Below are 17,022 nucleotides of genomic sequence, written 5' to 3' on the forward strand. Positions count from 1 at the left end.
CCTGTTGATTCTTCGGGAGTAATTTCATGCTGCAAATCTCCCGTTATACCACATCCCAAAGGTGTTCAGTTGGACCCAGGTAAATAGAGATGAATTTTGCTTTATAACATGGTGTCTCTTCATGCTGGAAGCAGACAAATTGTGTCCATGGTATTAATAGGCCCCAAATGTCCCGCCAAACCATTCCCCACACCATTACAGTCCAGCCTGGACTGTTGAGACAGGGCAGGTTGGGCCCATTGATTCATGCTGTTGGAACCAAATTTTGACCCTAATCTTCTGTAGTAAGGTGCCTCAGTAAAAATCCAGATTCATCTGACCACACCATGTTTCTCCAGTCCTCAACTGTCCAGTTTCTGTGACCCTGTGCCCACTGCAGCCTCAGCTTCTGGTCTTGGCTGACAGAAGTGGAAGCCGACCCGGTCTTCTCCTGTTTTAGTTAATCTGCCTGAAGGTTGGACGTGTTGTGGATTCTGAGATGCTTTTCTGCTCACCACAGTTGGACAGAAGTCATCAGAGTTACTGTAGCCTTTCTGTCAGCTCTAACCAGTCTGGACATTCTCTGTTGACGTCCAACTAAAGTTTTTTTCTTATATTTTGCACTGCTGCCACAGGATTGGCTGATTCGATAATTGCACGAAAGAGTCGATGTGTAGGTCTTGCTAATTAGGTGCCATATAATAGATGATCTAGAAACTTGCATTTATAGTATTGTGCCTTCAGCCACAATTAGTGCTCCCTCAACTTGACTGGGACACACACACAGAGCACAGATCAGGTGTGTATTCCCACTGAATGACCTTTGAGTCAGAGCCTGATTCAAAAGCAGTAGGGTGAGAGAAGAGTGGCTCGCCAGTGCAAACACAGATGAATTCTTGATGTGTTCTCAAACAAGTAGTGACAGGTTCCATTCCACTGCAGAAACCCACACTTGCTCACGTGTGCACGCACCCACAGACACACACACACACACACACACACACACACAGGGACACTTCTGACTTTGCTTCAGTCTTTTAATCAACATTTGCACAAGCATAGTAATAACAAATGTATGGCAACTTTACAGAACAGTAGAAGCTTCACAGGGAATGCTGTGAGGGGAGGAGAAGAAACGACACACATACATGACAGTTATAAGTGTATAACTCAATAGAGAGTAAGACAACAACGCAAAATCCACTGTGGTAAGTGCGGAAGGGAGGGGGCGGGGCTATCTATATACAGTGTGCTGGTCCCTGAAGAAATGGACACTGTTGTGCCCAACAGCTTTTTCACATTTGTCCATTCAGACAGCCTCAGAACTAGATTTGTAACCAAACGAAACAGTAGTACGAGAGTTCCCTGATAAGATTACAGACAATAACGGTCATCGAAAATAAAATTACAAAGCAAATATGTTGTGTACACTTACAACAAGACACGTTTCAACACACATTCGTACACGCACACCACTCTCAAGTGCTCACATGGTAGCTCTATCAATCGACAGGTCAGTGCTTCCAAGTCAGTTCCCCACCCTGATGGAAGGCCTGTCATTTTACACAACCACAAAACATGCAGTACCCTTGAGAACCAACTCAGAAACGCAGGGTGAAAAACAAAGGACAGATCCGTCTGAAGGCATGCATATGTGCTCAGGCAGTTCAGCGAACGTTCAGCAACCTGTAAAGAGAATTATCTGTAAACAGCAGGACGAGGCCTGTGGAGCAAGTACAAAACAGAAAGCCAAAAACACCCGTTTCTTATCTACAGGACTCAAATCTTTATGCATAGAAGAGCAGCTAGAAAAAAAAGAACAATCTGTTGCTATAAACATATAAGGATGTGTAAGCGCAGGCTAAAAATACAAAATGTACAAAAACAAAAAAACAAAACAAAAAAAACACGTCTTAAGACATCTCCATGCAGCTTGGCTGGAGGCCATTAACACAGATGACTGTGTTAAAAGACTGTCCCTGCCACCTACCCACACTGTATATTGTTTATAATCAGTAGCAAATATCACATGTCCACTTTTTAGGACACAAGCCTATTTCTAGGTTCAATAAAAAAAAAAATTAATTGAGGAAGGGAAAAAAAAAAAATTGATTGAGAATATAAGCATCCTCTAAAAAAAAAAAAAAAAAAAAAAAAAAAAGAAATCTGCCCACAGTCATGTAACCTTGTCAGAGAAAGGGAATCTCACACAAACCTCACTTTAACCCTCATCCTGGAGGAATTCCACAAATTCTGTTTTGAAATTTGTGCCGAATTCAACTGATAAACGTACACAAAGTACACAAAGTCATTCTGAGTGATCTAACCTACAGAGCTGGAACTGATCACAGTGGTGGTGAATGGAAGCCGACGTCTGGAGGGTTCATTCAGGCTGGTCTGGTGTTAATCGGTATGTTCTAGCGTAGGGGAATTAATGAGGGTCGGAGTCCAGCATGGTTTGCTGATTTTCCTGCTCCAACAGACCTAATAAACTTGCCGATTCACAGGTGAGTTGAATTAGGTGTGCTTGAGCAGGAAAAGCACAAAGCGGTCTAGTGTGAAACACTCCATTGTAGAAAAAAAGTACTGAGTCAAGTACTGAATTGTCCACAGTGGTGGTGCCTGATGCTGGAGGATTTGGCTAAAATGGATTTTTTTTGCATCTGTTTATGGTAGAGATAGAGGTAGGGAATACACGGAGGGTGTTGTCTCACAAAATAATCCCCATTATTATTAACATTAACTATACGAAATTAAATATTCAGAAAACATGTAGGTTCCTTGATGGTTCTAGACAATAAATTAAATGGCCATATTTGGGGTGTTGTCTTGGTGACCACTGTAATGAAGTAGGCAAGTTTCTACTCTGATCTACTCTGAATGACTTTGTTGGGCACAAAATTATGCAAATTTCCATTTAGAATAATTAACGAATTCCCCTTCAAGATACACTATACTGTGCGCAGTTCCTCATGTACACCTTTAACATCTGTGTAACGTTTTGTAATAAACAGAATTCTACAAACAATGTCCGTGCTAAAGCACATCGTCAGACTTAACAAAAAAACCTCCCCCTCTGCAGTCAGAATCTCATTCTGAATACCACTAACAATAACGTCCACTGCAGGTGATCTGGTTCGTCCCTCGCTGACGAAGTTCCAAGGCAGTTGCCTGGCATCCATGCCCGTCTCCATGAGCAGTCACATGACTCTGTCCCATGTCCTCAAACTCGTAAACCCTCACAGTCCCACAGCAGAACGGTGATATGAGGCGTAAATCACTCATGACAAGACGTATCACAGTAGTTGATGTGCAGGCACTTGGTATTTCATTCAAATATAGGTTATTTGATCATATGCAGCTACAGAGCACACAGCACGGCTCTGTATAAGCCTCCAGGTGTCCTTTTGTATGTTTGTTTCAGTCTGGAGCAGCCTGGAGCTCAGATGTTGATTGGCAGGTAGAATGAGATCCAGGTGGATGGTGCTTCACCCTCTTAGCTCAGGCAGTGTTTGGAGCGAGGCTCAAACTGACCTTACCACTGGAGTCCTCGTGAGAGGGCGATGCCGCACGGTCGACACTGCTGACCCTCATTTCGGAGTCTTCCTCCTTTAGACTTTCATACATGTCCACTGTGCCTTCTGCGAGGGTATGGGCTGGAGCATCCGAGTGATTGCTGGTTGGATCGTCCTCCAGTTTGACGGACAGGCTCGTGTAGCTAACTGGAGGACTGTGGTTGTAAACTCCGGCAGCGGCCTGGCTGACTCCGTGCGCTTTCTTCAAGTGCTTCTCCAGTGTGGCGTACACTGTGAAGGGCACGGAGCACAGCTGGCATTGGAACGGCGCTCTGGAGCCTCGGGCGCCATGCGTTTTCATGTGGCGGGTGAGCTTGCTGCTCTGGGCGCAGGCGTAGCTGCACAGCCCGCAGCGGTAAGGCCTCTCTCCGGTGTGGCTCCGCCGGTGCACAGTTAGGTTGCTGCTGTTGCGAAACCTCTTGCCACAGAACTCGCAAGCTTCTTCTCTCTTCTTCCTGCCTCCTCCATTGCCGGCTGGCCTCCTGTCGTTGTCCTGCTGCCACTCCTGGACCATGTCCACACTTTCCACCTCAGCTTCTCTTTCATTCTCTCGTTCTGGACGCTTTGGGGTGCAGTTTCCGCTGGCGATGCCGCTTTCTCCGCTGCCGCCAGTCTCTCCACTTTCAATGGAGCCCTCTGATGGACTAGAATAAGGCGAAGGCTGCTGCGGCTCTCCATGCGCTTCCTCTTCCTGACCAGCTTCCACCTGTGGCTGGTAGAACCTCAGCAGGCTGTGGCCTGTGGCTCCAGACTGTGAAGACAGCAGCATCAAGCCTGGACTTGCAGCAGAATGCTTGCTGAGATCAAGGTCAGCCCTGTGACTCCCCAAACTTGCAGAGGAACCGTCCCCAGCTACCTGCTGAGACAACGATGTCTGCACGTTTCCAAGCTCATCTGCAGTGACCTCCTGTGCAGAGGCGGCACGCCGGTGGCTCCTCATGTGGCGCGCAAGTTCGCCACTCTGGGCGAAGGTGAGCTGACACATGCCGCAGTGGTAGGGCCTCTCGCAGGCATGTGTGCGACGGTGAGCGGACAGGCTGCGAAGAGACTGGAAGCTTTGGCCGCAAACCTCACATGAGAAGGCCCCCAGGAGAGAGGGTGTGGAATGGGGGAAAGGTGAAGCCGCAGGTGGAGATGGCGACGGGGAGGGAACGACCCCTCCATTACCACAGCTGACCTCTGCCAGCCGCTGCAGACACAGGGAAAAGTTCAGACCCTGCAGGTCCCGCCCTGCCGGAGAAGGTGCAGAGGGTTGCTGGGGGCGGGGTGGCTGAGGGGGTCGAGGTAAGCGTTTTGAGGTGGAGTGGAAGGCAGAGGCCAGAGTGGCGCCCAGGTGACGAGGATCCATCGTGGCTGCTGGCTTTGACATCTCGGGCATATGATTTCCATCCACTTGATAGAGGTTCAGGGAGTGGGCGTGCTGGGCATGCTGGAGGAGAGTCCATGCGGTGGGCAACACACACTCACACACCAGGCAGGTGAAACTGGATGGCTCATCTAGAAATAAACAGAAAGACAGGATCAGAAATAGATATTTTACCAGCATCAGAAGATGCTTTCCTTCTCCTGTAAAGTTGCCATATAAGAGAACCAAAGTTTTTGCGCAACAGAAAAAGCTCAAATGGCCAACCAGGTGAATACGGGCAGTGTTTGTGTTAGGTTTAGGATTAAGACCAGGATTAGGATTAGAAGGGTTCAGCATTAGATAAACCCTCTTGAGTTTAGTTTATATTTAACTGAGGGCAGGCTAGACACAAAGTGAGCATCTACTGAGCAGTGTAGATGCTCATATTTGCTCACAGGCGTCCTATTGTGGACCATCAAAATAAGAAGTGTTATCACCACTATCCTCCTATGTGCCCCTCTAACACACATACTGAGACACCAGCTACAGGTACCATCAAAAAGAATGACAAAGCAAAATGCAAAGCAGGGACCACCCGAACTGGCACGGCCAGTCCTGTAAGAAAATAATAATATCCCTCAGGGCCTAAGGTCATGTGTGAGAACGCTCACAGATAACCAGTGAGACAGTTTGCAGGATCGTGGCAGAGGGAAAAACGAAAGGACACCAGAAGGTGGCGGCCCGTGATTCACGGAACGTCATGTCAGTTAATTTGTGCAGGACAAAAACAGGTTCAACGGCAGACGCAAAAGTAGGGCAAACTGCAGTCTGAGGGCTAATAAAAGCTCATGGACTTGCATGCTGTGGAGCGACGCATGTTTGACAGGAAATCAGCTGTACGTGTGCAGTATCAATCAAATGCTGGGGGAAAAGTGAACCAAAATAAAATTGGTGTGTGGGGGGTGAGGGGTGGAAACACTGGCTCTGATAGGTAGCAAGAGGTATGAACGGGACAGTGAGTGAAAAGGAGTGCCACACTAGACAAGCCTCAGTAACCTTGTCTGGGTCAGGGCTGCCAGGTGTGTCCGGTGAAGAGCGAGACGAAGGTAAAGAGACAGACAAAGGCAGAAGCAAAGGCACCAGTTTTCGAGCCAGACTGAAGACATCTCGAATATGGCGAGTTTTGTCTCTCTTTCTCCGAGAGCCACTCACCAATTAAGCGGCAAATTGCTAATTAGCGGAACGGGGGAAACGAAGGCTTTATGCAAATGAGGCCTGAGTCAGCCTCCTTGATAAATGGGGCCTCTCTGCATAAATCAAAATGGGAAAGAGGATCCCGAAAACTGAAGGGAAAACGCATTTCATTTTTTTCTTTCCCCTGCCAAAGGGCTCAGGGGCTGAATGGTATAAGCCTCTTTCATGTCTCCTCACTCAAAATCCTTCTGTATTTTATTGGGGGGGTGAAGGAATAGAAGATTAAAAAGTGTCTCTGCCTTTTCCCCTCCGTCTACGGCTCCAGGCCTGGAGAGGAGCACATCTTAAAGCAGAAGACGTGCCTTTGAGCCTCGGGGAGGGAGGTTGAAAGGAGAAACGAGAGGGAGGGAGGGAGAAAAAAAAAAGGGTGGAAATAAGTTCAACTTAGGAACAAAGAAGAGCGGAGATGAAGACTGAAGACGAAGCTGTACATGTCGCAAAACAACACAGTAAAAATCATCACCCCTATGAGTGCACCTTTAGCTTCGCCGTACGATCCCCCTTCTGCCTCCAAATCTCTCCCCTGGGTGGAGGAGGTGGGGGGGTGGGGGGTGGGGGGGTTGCAGGGGGCTTTTGTCTTGGGGTCCTGGAGTGAAACACAATACCCAAACCAGTCTCTCTCTCTCTCTCTCTCTCCCCCCGCCCTTCTTTCTTCCTCTCACTCACTCTTTTTTTTTTTGTAAGGATTCCCATTTGGCCCAGGGTAGCACTTGCATATTAAGCAGAAGCAATAACTGCTAATTAAAAATGCAGATTGGCTGGGAGCTCTAACGAGCAGCAGGCAGAATCTTCTCTCCCTTGGGAGCAGAGAAAAAGAGAAGGAGGGAGAGGGAGAGTGGATAGAAAAGATGGAAGAATAATGAAGAGCGCGAGAATGAAGGGGAATGGGGGAGATAAGGTATCCATGTACTGTCTGAGCAATCATCAGAGCAATCCATCACATGCTGTTGGTTACTTCAACACACACATACCACATATATATATAGATATAGATACACACACACACACACACACACACACACACACACACACACACACACACATGCCTGTTTTCACTTTTTGACAATGTGAATCTGGCAGTTGTTCTTTTTGCACTGTGTCCCCGAAATCACAATATTTGTCCACTGACTTCCACTGAAAGTTAAGAAGGCTTTTATATAGAAACAGACACACATACAGGCGAAGGCAAGGGGTTAAAAAAAAAAATTAAAATCACACACTTGCACTTGACCAAGGGACACCTAACTGTTGTGGGGTAACTGAATTTTCACAGGTGAGTCAGAGTGAAAGAGCAAATGAGACTCAAGTACTGTCCCTCACCCATCCGCTCAGTCACGCCATCTTACACTTAGTGCACCATCACCTATTCTCAACCTCTACCAGTTAAACTGAGTCAAGCCCTTGTTGGAACATATCTGTTATCACGACAAACTACATCTCAGTAGGCCTTGCTGAGCATGTGATGGATATTGCCAGCACCTTTCATTACAAGGAGAACATCAGTCCTCTGTAATAGCACTGACTGTTTCTGATGGTCTCTGTGAGGGCCTCTTTTGTCTGTTCTAAATGGATGAAACCTCAGAAAAAAAACTACATATGACCAGGTGCATTGTCACTGTCTGAAAATCTTTTACAATTTACGATAAACAAACCAACAGAAATGCTCCAAATTTGAAAAATAAATAAATAAATAAAAAGTTATATATATTACACACACACATACAGGGTGTGTGTACACATACACACACACAAATCTCACAATTGACAAATAAAAATGCATAAAAATGCTGATGCCTTCTCCAAAGTGTGTTCTTCTTCGATTTCTTGAAGAAATTATTATCGTTATATATTTTTGCGATATCGCCCACATCTAACCTTTTGTTGCCCTACAACACATCATGCGTAGGCTACATGCGTAGGCACACTTACAACAGAAGGCTACAACATGCAAATGAGCTTTCTAGTCAATCAATCAGCGTTTGTATTGTGAGCCGCTTTGTGCGCCTGACCAATCAGATGCTCCTGATCATCTTTTCTGTCATCTATATTGCAATTTTTAAAGCAGCACTGATTTTTTTTTTATTATTGGCCGTAATGATACATAAAGATCTTCTATAAATAGAGAGGCATGCTGGTAGAAATGAACTTAAAACTTAACAGCCCAAATAAAAACAAGCTGTGTCAGGTTTGTAGGACACACTGAAAGAAATTTTCTTAGCAAGTGAAATCATCTTTAAGCTAATCTAAACCGCTCATATTTCTCTACTATTTCATATTTATCTTCTATTTCTATTTCTTCTACTGTTTTTAAGCAGCTTTACTCTAAACAGTTATCTGGTCCTCTTGTTATTTTACTATTTGTTAAGAGAATGGCTTAAATTCTAGAAAGGAAAAAAAAAAAACTAAAAAAAAAACTTAAATAGCTTTAGAATATCTTCCAAACTGTAAAATGTGAAAAATAAGATGCCTATAAGATGACATTTTTTTGGGGTGCATTCCTTCAGCATAGGGCTGGTCGATATGACGATATTTTATCGTATTGTGATAAATTGTTAGCATGATACACAATATGTTTTTCTAAGCATATCGAGGATATCATCAGTGCTCATCAAGAACACTGACTAAGTCAATGTTTCATTACAAACATTGCAGTTAGTCTAGTTTAAGTGGATGGCGTGCAGCAGATTTTGAATAGAAAATATTAGTATTGTGAAAATGTCTTTAAATATCCAATGGTACTAATATTGTATCATCATAAATATCAAAAACACTAATCAAGTATCATAAACACTAATCAATTCATGTAATATCATCAGCATGTTTTAAAAAACAAAACAAAAAAACATTAAATCCATTGGCCCATTTGTCAAACAGTAAAAAAAAAGAAAAATCAGCAAAAAAACATACATTACATATGCTTAAGTTTATATCAGTCACAGTATGTAGTATATAAGGTCAATATGAAATTGTATCTATATTGTGCATCTCTACTATTTACAAAAATGGTTTGTTGTTGAACTTCTTAATCACACATTAATCATGCATATCCTTCCAAAGCTCATAAACATCAGTATACGTCTACTAGCCTTATTGCTCCCTCGTCCCCTGCGTTACATTTCTTTCCAGAAACACACAAACTGAAGGAGAGGGACAGTGCAAGCAGTCGTGGACAGAAGGAAGCAGAGTATGTCTGTCCCTTGAGCTCCACACAAAGGAAGGAAGTGCAAACATGTGCGCGTCAGAGCATACATGTGCGCGCGCTGTAGATAATAATCAGTCATAACCGCCCCGGTCCCTCGATGAATACTTGTCACCTTTAATAAACTGTCATATTTGCTTAGCCTAACCCTCAGCAGTAAGAAGGCCACAGCAGATCTAGATTCTGGTTCAGCAGGCGGACTTTAGGCGGCCAGTTCTGGGACGCAGAGTGTCTAGAGGAAGCACTGAAGTCACAGTTCAGCAGTTCAGACAAATAAAGACCAACAGTGGCACCTGCACACACCTAGTGACCCCACCAGATTACTGCAGCAAAGAAAGCAGCAGAGCGGCGCGAGAGCCAGCAGTCCGCGGTCACTCACATGCACAATTTAGGGTTGCACAAGCTACAATCGTTTATTGACTGTTATTGTAACACTGGCTTTTGCAATTATGGATATCGCAAAGGTCTGTAATATGCAAATGAGGTCTCTACCCAACCGCAGTGTTTCTTTACCACATGCTCTGAACCATGAACCTATCACAATGTCTTGCCATCATTTTGAGTTTTGTATTTATTTAATGATATTTGAAATTACACATATATTCTCTTATCTTAAGATTTTAACTTGTGTTGGTGACATATAATATTGATTTACATATTTTCTTATATTTCTTATATATATATATATATATATATATATATATATATATATATATATATATATATATATTTTTTTTTTTTTTTTTTTTTTTTCCCCTTTTCTTAACCCTGGATGACAAGGGCACGACAAGGGGACCAACACTGGCATTACGTATTGTTATGTATAGTATATTATTAAAAGTGTATTATTCTTTTTTTTTTTAGGGCCCGGACAGCACCGGACCTCAATCAGTGAAGCGCCTCCCTTCTGTCTTAGCCACAGTAGTTCTGAACAAACTGACTAACAGGAAATCGTTAATGAGTGTGGGGGATAAAGCCTTAGTAGTTTCAGTACACTAATCCCTGTAGCTCTAAACAAAGACACTCATTTTGAAAGAGTAGAAACTGCTAACTTGGTGCAAATGTTTTCAGACAGGTGAAGCACAACATTCAAGAAGGATAAGGCGACTACTAGCAGAATGCCTCAAGTGGACAAAAAAGGACTTCTGCTAAGTTTTGTGGTCGAGTGAAAGCTCTGTGACTGGACTGCACGAAACAGTCTCTTTAGCTGGAAGGCGTGAAAGAAGATGGCCAGCATCTGGCTGTGTGAGAGTACACACAGAAGATGGAAATTCAAACAATTTGGCTTGCTAGATTTACACACAATTATGTCTCTGTGGATAGTTGAGGGTCGGCAAAAGAACAACTTTCATTTTAGGACTTGTTGGGTGAAATGAGAGTTTGGAGAGAGCATAAGCAATACTTGACGTGAAGTCCAACCGGTTCTCTGAGTACTGACTGGTTGTGAGCTGTTTGTGTGTGTGGTGTGTACAGTGCTTTGGGAGTTGTGCTTCTGCCTGGCCTGACTGCACTGTGTTTACCTGGACATTACACCTCAGAGACTCAGGAGTCAAGGAGTCACCTCAGAGTCAAGGAGATGCTCAGGTGTGCTTCTGTCCCCTCCCCACCGCCCCCCAGGGTGTATATGAGCATTTGTGCGTTGACGTACCTCTGTGTGTGTGTTTGTACGCCTGTAACTGAACTGCCTATCCCTTCCACACAATTAGCACCCGCATCTCTAACTCACAAAAGGCCTCAGCGCCGCAGCAACGGCAGCCTAATGAGACGGACTGGGGGCCCGTTCGTTAAACGCGTTGAGGACAATAAAAGAATGACACTAATTAGCGCCCAGCGCTCACTCACCTGCTTGATTAGCCTCCGCCTTCACACCTGGCTCAGTCTCCCACCGCCTGTCCGTCACCTTCCTCAGCTCCACGTAGCCCACCTCCACCTGCACACCTGGGCCGCGCCGGAGTGCATGATTGGCTGGAGACTGAGGGGTGTGGCTCGTCGCTCCTGCCCTGATGCTGCTGCATCCTCCCTGCTTGTGCTGGATGAAGGTGAGAATGTGGGCTAGGGGGAAAGCCTGGCCACACTGGCCGCAGGTCAAGAGGTCGCTACCTCCGGTCGCGGGCGGAAGTACTTGGTCAAGAGAAGGGGGGGAGCTGGGGGTCACGCTGGCCTCTGGGTCATCTGAGGGTAGGGAAGAATGAGAAGGAAGAATTTGTGAGGAACACAGCGATGAACTAAGGGACTCATTCACCAACCATTCTTAAGGAGCCACTTAAGCAGTTTTAACCAAGATTTTGATTTACAACAATGTTAAAACCCAAAGATCTGACTTAGACTTTTTTGTTAAGACTTTTACTCCGAAAAATTCGTAGGAAGATATTGGTGAATGGGGCCTGTTGTCAGGAACGTCATGAGGAACATTGCATTGTATATGGAACATGTTCTCTTGGACTGTTGCATCTTCAGGTTCTTCATACATAGACTTTTACCCACGGCAAATATGCATACTGCTGTTGGATCTGGCAGAACCCAAACTAAGATCTGTGAAATGCAGGTGCACTGCCAGGGATTTTGGGTCCCACAACTCTAACAACCAAAATGCTCAGTTAATACAATTATTAGGGCCCCTGTCAGTCACCACGGTCAGGGCCCCTGCTGCCATGGGCATGTTGGAGCAAAAGTCAAAGGCACTGCTAACCTTTAATGCAAGAAAATGTGCTACAAGTGACCCTGGACCATTTCAATTGGTCCATTCATCTTACCACATTTTCACAAAGTAGACTTCGAGACTTTTGTTACTGTACTTTGTTACTGTACAGAACCTGAATACTTATAATGGCCAACTACCAGCAGGTTACTGTGTATAATGTGTATATCATTGTAGTACTGGATTTTACATTCACACCTGCACCTAGGAAAGTTCAGACTGCACTCTTTTCTCGTTCTGAGTTACACCCCAGCCTCCACCCCCACCTCCCCTTGTCACTTCACACGCACCCTGAAGCTCTTTGAGTGACCAACCTAACCGGCTTTCAAACAGCTCTCGACTGGCCTGTTCTTGTGCTCCGCTTTCTCTCTCGCACTCTCTCTCTCACTTCGTTTGATGAAGCGTTACTTTCGCTTCTCTGCAGGCGCTCAGGCTCATCTGCCACCCTCAGTCAGCCACCGTCTGGTCAGCAGATAGTGACCACTTCCTGTGTCTCTGCCACTCGGCCTGCTTCACACAGGAAACACTCGGCCTAGCTGCTGCCTGCACCGGCGGCACGCTCGCCGACCACTCCAGCGCACTGATAGGTCAAAACAACAACAACAAAAAAAACCCCTTCACCTTTTGCACGTTCACACACAGCACTTGCTGAATGTTGGCTTTCACACCACACACAAACACTGTCCCTGCAAACTGTAGAATAGTGCAAATCAGGACAACAAAGCTGTCAGTCTAATGTGACAGAAAAAAATAATGAAGACTGCTTCAGCCAGGGCTGGGAATTGGAAATGGCTCAGCAGGTCAGATGAGCTGAATAATTAGCTGTTAGCATGGGCCACTATTCTTAGGCTCTTGCCGGCCTTTTGTGGTGTTTTCCAGGACTAAAAATGTGACCACAATAGGCCACTCTGAATGGGGTCAATAACTTTCAGCCATTATTAGCACAACCTAGATCACTATTCTTGAACATTTTCTGACATTTGGTTCTGCCTGCCCCCCCGGACTAGATCACTGCAGCTTAACCTAGTAAGGGGTCAACATTTCTACTTTTTTGAGGCATTTTAGACTAGAAGTAGGCATGAACATCTCAGCCCAATCTTTAAATCAGTACAAATGACTATTATAGTTTTGGGGACCTTTTGTGATGTTTGCCAAGACTGGAAATGTGACCACCTCGGCTCCATTGTGGATGCAACCATGAACAAGGTCAATACACTGGATTACACTGACAACCCAATTCCTCTGACCTTTTGTGGTGTGACTAACCACCTCATCTCAACCTTTTAAGGGGTCAAAATTGCCATGCACTGATAGCAGAACATAGAACATTATATAGATAATGATAGCACTATCAGATCACTATTCTTAACCTTTTTTTTTGGGTTTTCCAAAACAGAAACGTGATTAACCATCTTAGACCAACTTTAGAAACAGCCCTGAATCATGCAGGACTTTCGTCCCCTAAAAACAAAAAAGTAGATCATGATTTCTTTTAGATTTTTGGATTTTGGTGTTGTTTTCTGTCTAGAAGTGCAACTGAACGCCACATCCCACCTCTCAGATGACCTTTTTCTGACCTGTTACCTTCTTACTAAGACTTACCACCTTATCCTAACATTTTAAGGGCACAATATTTTCATCCACTGATTGTTGAACCAAGATCATTATTCCTAAGTGTTTTCTACCTTTTGTGGGGTTCTCCAATCTCCAAGACCAGAAACAAGACTGACCAGCTTGGAGGCCTTGGTCACATACATATTGCTAGCACTGACAGATCACTGTATTGATGCTTTTACTAGCCTGTTTGTTGTGTTTACCAAAACAGAAACGTGATTGCTCCTTCAGACCAACTTTGGAAACAGCACTGGCCTTCTGCGCTTCTGGACAACACATTCCTTCTCCGGACGAAGTCACGATTGGGTATATCCATTTTTCCATTGATAGCACCTCCACTTAGATCACCACTCTAATGCTTTTTCTAACATTTTATCACGTTTACCAAGGCTAGAAACGTGCCCGACCGCTCCGACAGACCTGGTGAACAATCCATCTGAATGTGGTCAGTACTGTCCCTCACTGAGAGCACAGTCTAGATGAGTATTATTCATATTTCTTTTGCCTTTTATGGTGTTTGCTGAAACTACAAATCTCACTCCACTGCCCCAGTCCTGAATGAGGTCAATACTTTCACTGTGACGTCTCAACCCACCACAGAAATCTCTGTAACGTGACAGTCCATTTCTTTGATCTAACTGTCAGACGGATGAGTAACTAACTTTGTTGCTGTGGTCACAACTCAGCCATACCTTCAGCAGTCTGGACTGAATGATGTACCTGCCCGGGCCGGGCTGGCCAGGCTGCTGCAGGTCCAGACAGTGCCCAGAGAGGCGAGAGCTCACTCAAAAAAATGCCACCTTTCCTGTTTGCGTTGCACAGACAGGCAGAAGGTGCGGCTGTGGCCTGTCAAAACCACCTTAGCACGGCTGCCCTCACTTTGGGGGAAAAACAGCCAGCCTATTTCCTGACTATGACAAACATTCATTTCAATAACCATCTGAAGATCTGGGTGTTCACGCTTGCGTTGGACTGAATTTGACATGCGTCGAGACGGACACAGAGCGTGTGCAGACTTCGGCTTGCAGGATCCCTTATCTTCTGACCCCTGTAGTGGCCTATTTAGGGAGCGGGGATCAATTTGAGAGCTCTTAATGCAGTCTGGGCCCCTGTTCAGGTATTTCAAATGGGGGTCTGGAGAACTTTGAGAAGAAGCTCCTGCTTAAAGAAGGATTAGTTCAATGCTGGATAAGTGCAATAATAAAAGCAGTAGTAAACAAAAGGAATGGCCACTTCCAGAGAAGAACAGCAGACTCAAGAGAGAGAGAGGAAGAAATGCACTGGTCTGAGGGGAAGATGCAATAAGGAAGTAGGCTAAGCTACCACGCTGTGTTGGGTCTCCAACTGTAAGAACCTGTCCAGACACAAATGACAAATATTAGCACAACACTAGCCATGCTTTAGCTTTTAGGAGCCTTCTCAGAACCTTCTCAGCACCACCTAGATCCATCGTTTCCTTCACGTCTAGTCCATTTTCAGTCCCTGTCAAGTTTCTAACATCTCCTAGATGTTCTGGGAGTTAATATATCTCGAATTATTTCACTTCCAGTCGAGTTTTATCAAAATATCTAATCATTCGAGCCCAAATACAAGAGCAGCACAAGTTTTGTTTGTTTCCCAGCTTACCTTGGATGACGCTCAGGTGTTGTGGTCTGCTGCCGAGTTTGCGCCTGGACATGCTGAGCTCTGAGCTTCTCCCAATTTATTTATCCGGTCACTTTTCTTCGCTCTGACCAACCGAAGACCACCAAGAAGTCAAAGAGTGTCATAAGACACACAACACAGAGGGCTGAACTGCTTGCTTTCTCCCTCCGAGGGCTGTGCTCTCGGTCGTACCCTTCCACCCGTCAGTGTTCAAGTTCACACAGACGGTCCTGTAGTGCTGAGGAGAGCGGGGGCGGAGTCGGATCTCACGGTGGGGGCGTGGCCTGGGTTCGTTTACATCCCACGCCCCGCCCGACGCGCTGCCCCTGTACCTCTCCCTCCCTCCCTCTCTCTCTCTCTCTCTCTCTGTCTCTGTCTCTGTCTCTGTCTCTCTCTCTCTCTGGCTCTGGAGCCTCATTGATCCACAATGGTGTCGATCTCACTCCAGATATCTGATATACCGTCCTGTGTGTGTCCAGCTTAAACTTGAGCATGATTCTGAGACGAGAAGATGATGTTTGCGGTTGTTTTGACGAAGCTGCAGCTGCAGTGACACCAATAAAAAACGGGCTGGCTGAAGGATGTGGGTAAGGAGGAAGTGGGTTTATCGAGGTCGCCTCAGACAGGTGTTTGTGCTGGCCGCCTGATTTCGAAACCAAACTTTTTCTTGGCCCCCTTTTTTCTGTGCGAGCTGTGAAAAATACAGTTGCCGCGCTAAAACATTGTACATCCAAAAAAAGATTTCACCTTAGGCATGAATAAGGAATCACTGTGGGCTGAACTGCGCCATCTGGTGGGACGCAATGGACATGTAGGGTGGATTGCCCTAATGTGGGACACTGCCTTATGGGTGACGCTAAAGTTTGATTTAGTGCAGGTCTTGTTCAAATACAGAAAAGTCAATAAAACGATGGGTTAACACAAGCTGTGAGGGCATGTGATCATAACCACCCAATGCCTCAAATGTCCAAGCTTAGAGCAATGTTCGATAAAGGAAGCATCCCAATGCAAAAAGATCCCACATTAGGCCCATCCACCCTAGATGTAGAACGTGTAGGCCTACACCAGGCTGGCTGGTGGGTCAACTGGTTGGTTGGTGAGTTGGTGGGTGGGTGGATAGGTAGGTAAGTAGGTAGACAGAGAGAAACTGCCCTGATGTTTTTTTTAACAGCAAGGGTTTCCTCATTGCACACCTCCCATGATCTACCTGTGGATCATGTGATGACATTTTAGGATTTTAGGCATCTGGTGGGCTGCTGCTGGACTGAACTGACTAGGACAGCCTGACGTGGACATACTGGCACTTGTTTTACATGTATGATTTAGTGGACAGTTGATGAATATTTTTGATATCTCTTCCCAGACTCATCACCATCTACAACCTTCTTTCTAAAGGCCTGAGAGAGCTCTTTGGATCTGGCCATGGTGAGACCACTCTCAAGCAAAGCAACAATCAAGTGCAAAGCAAAGGAAATGAGGTTTAATTAAGATTGTTATGTGTTTAGTTCATTTACATCCATCTCATATATGTAATATATAACTATATATATATATATATATATAACTATATATATATATATATATATATATATATATATATATATATATATACACACACATACACATACAAAAGTATTGGGACACCCTCTCATTCATTGTTGCTTCTGTAATCAAGGCTATTAAAAGGCATTTCTCCTGTTTTTAATGGAGTAAC

The 17,022-nt window shown here is 45.0% G+C and overlaps 1 protein-coding gene across 1 annotated transcript; it reads right to left on the minus strand.

Annotated features, from left to right (window-relative positions):
- Nucleotides 1-2,146: 2,146 nt before the first annotated feature.
- Nucleotides 2,147-15,517, minus strand: znf296 (zinc finger protein 296). Its single transcript, XM_072695180.1, has 3 exons — nt 15,291-15,517; nt 11,195-11,524; nt 2,147-5,051 (listed from the first exon to the last, which is right to left on the minus strand). The coding sequence occupies exons 1-3, from the start codon at nt 15,340-15,342 to the stop codon at nt 3,481-3,483; spliced, it is 1,953 nt and encodes a 650-aa protein (XP_072551281.1). The 5' UTR covers nt 15,343-15,517; the 3' UTR covers nt 2,147-3,480.
- Between the last annotated feature and the right edge of the window lie 1,505 nt (nt 15,518-17,022).

The sequence above is a fragment of the Salminus brasiliensis genome, chromosome 13 (genome assembly GCF_030463535.1).
Source record: "Salminus brasiliensis chromosome 13, fSalBra1.hap2, whole genome shotgun sequence".
Taxonomy (NCBI): Eukaryota; Metazoa; Chordata; class Actinopteri; order Characiformes; family Bryconidae; genus Salminus; species Salminus brasiliensis.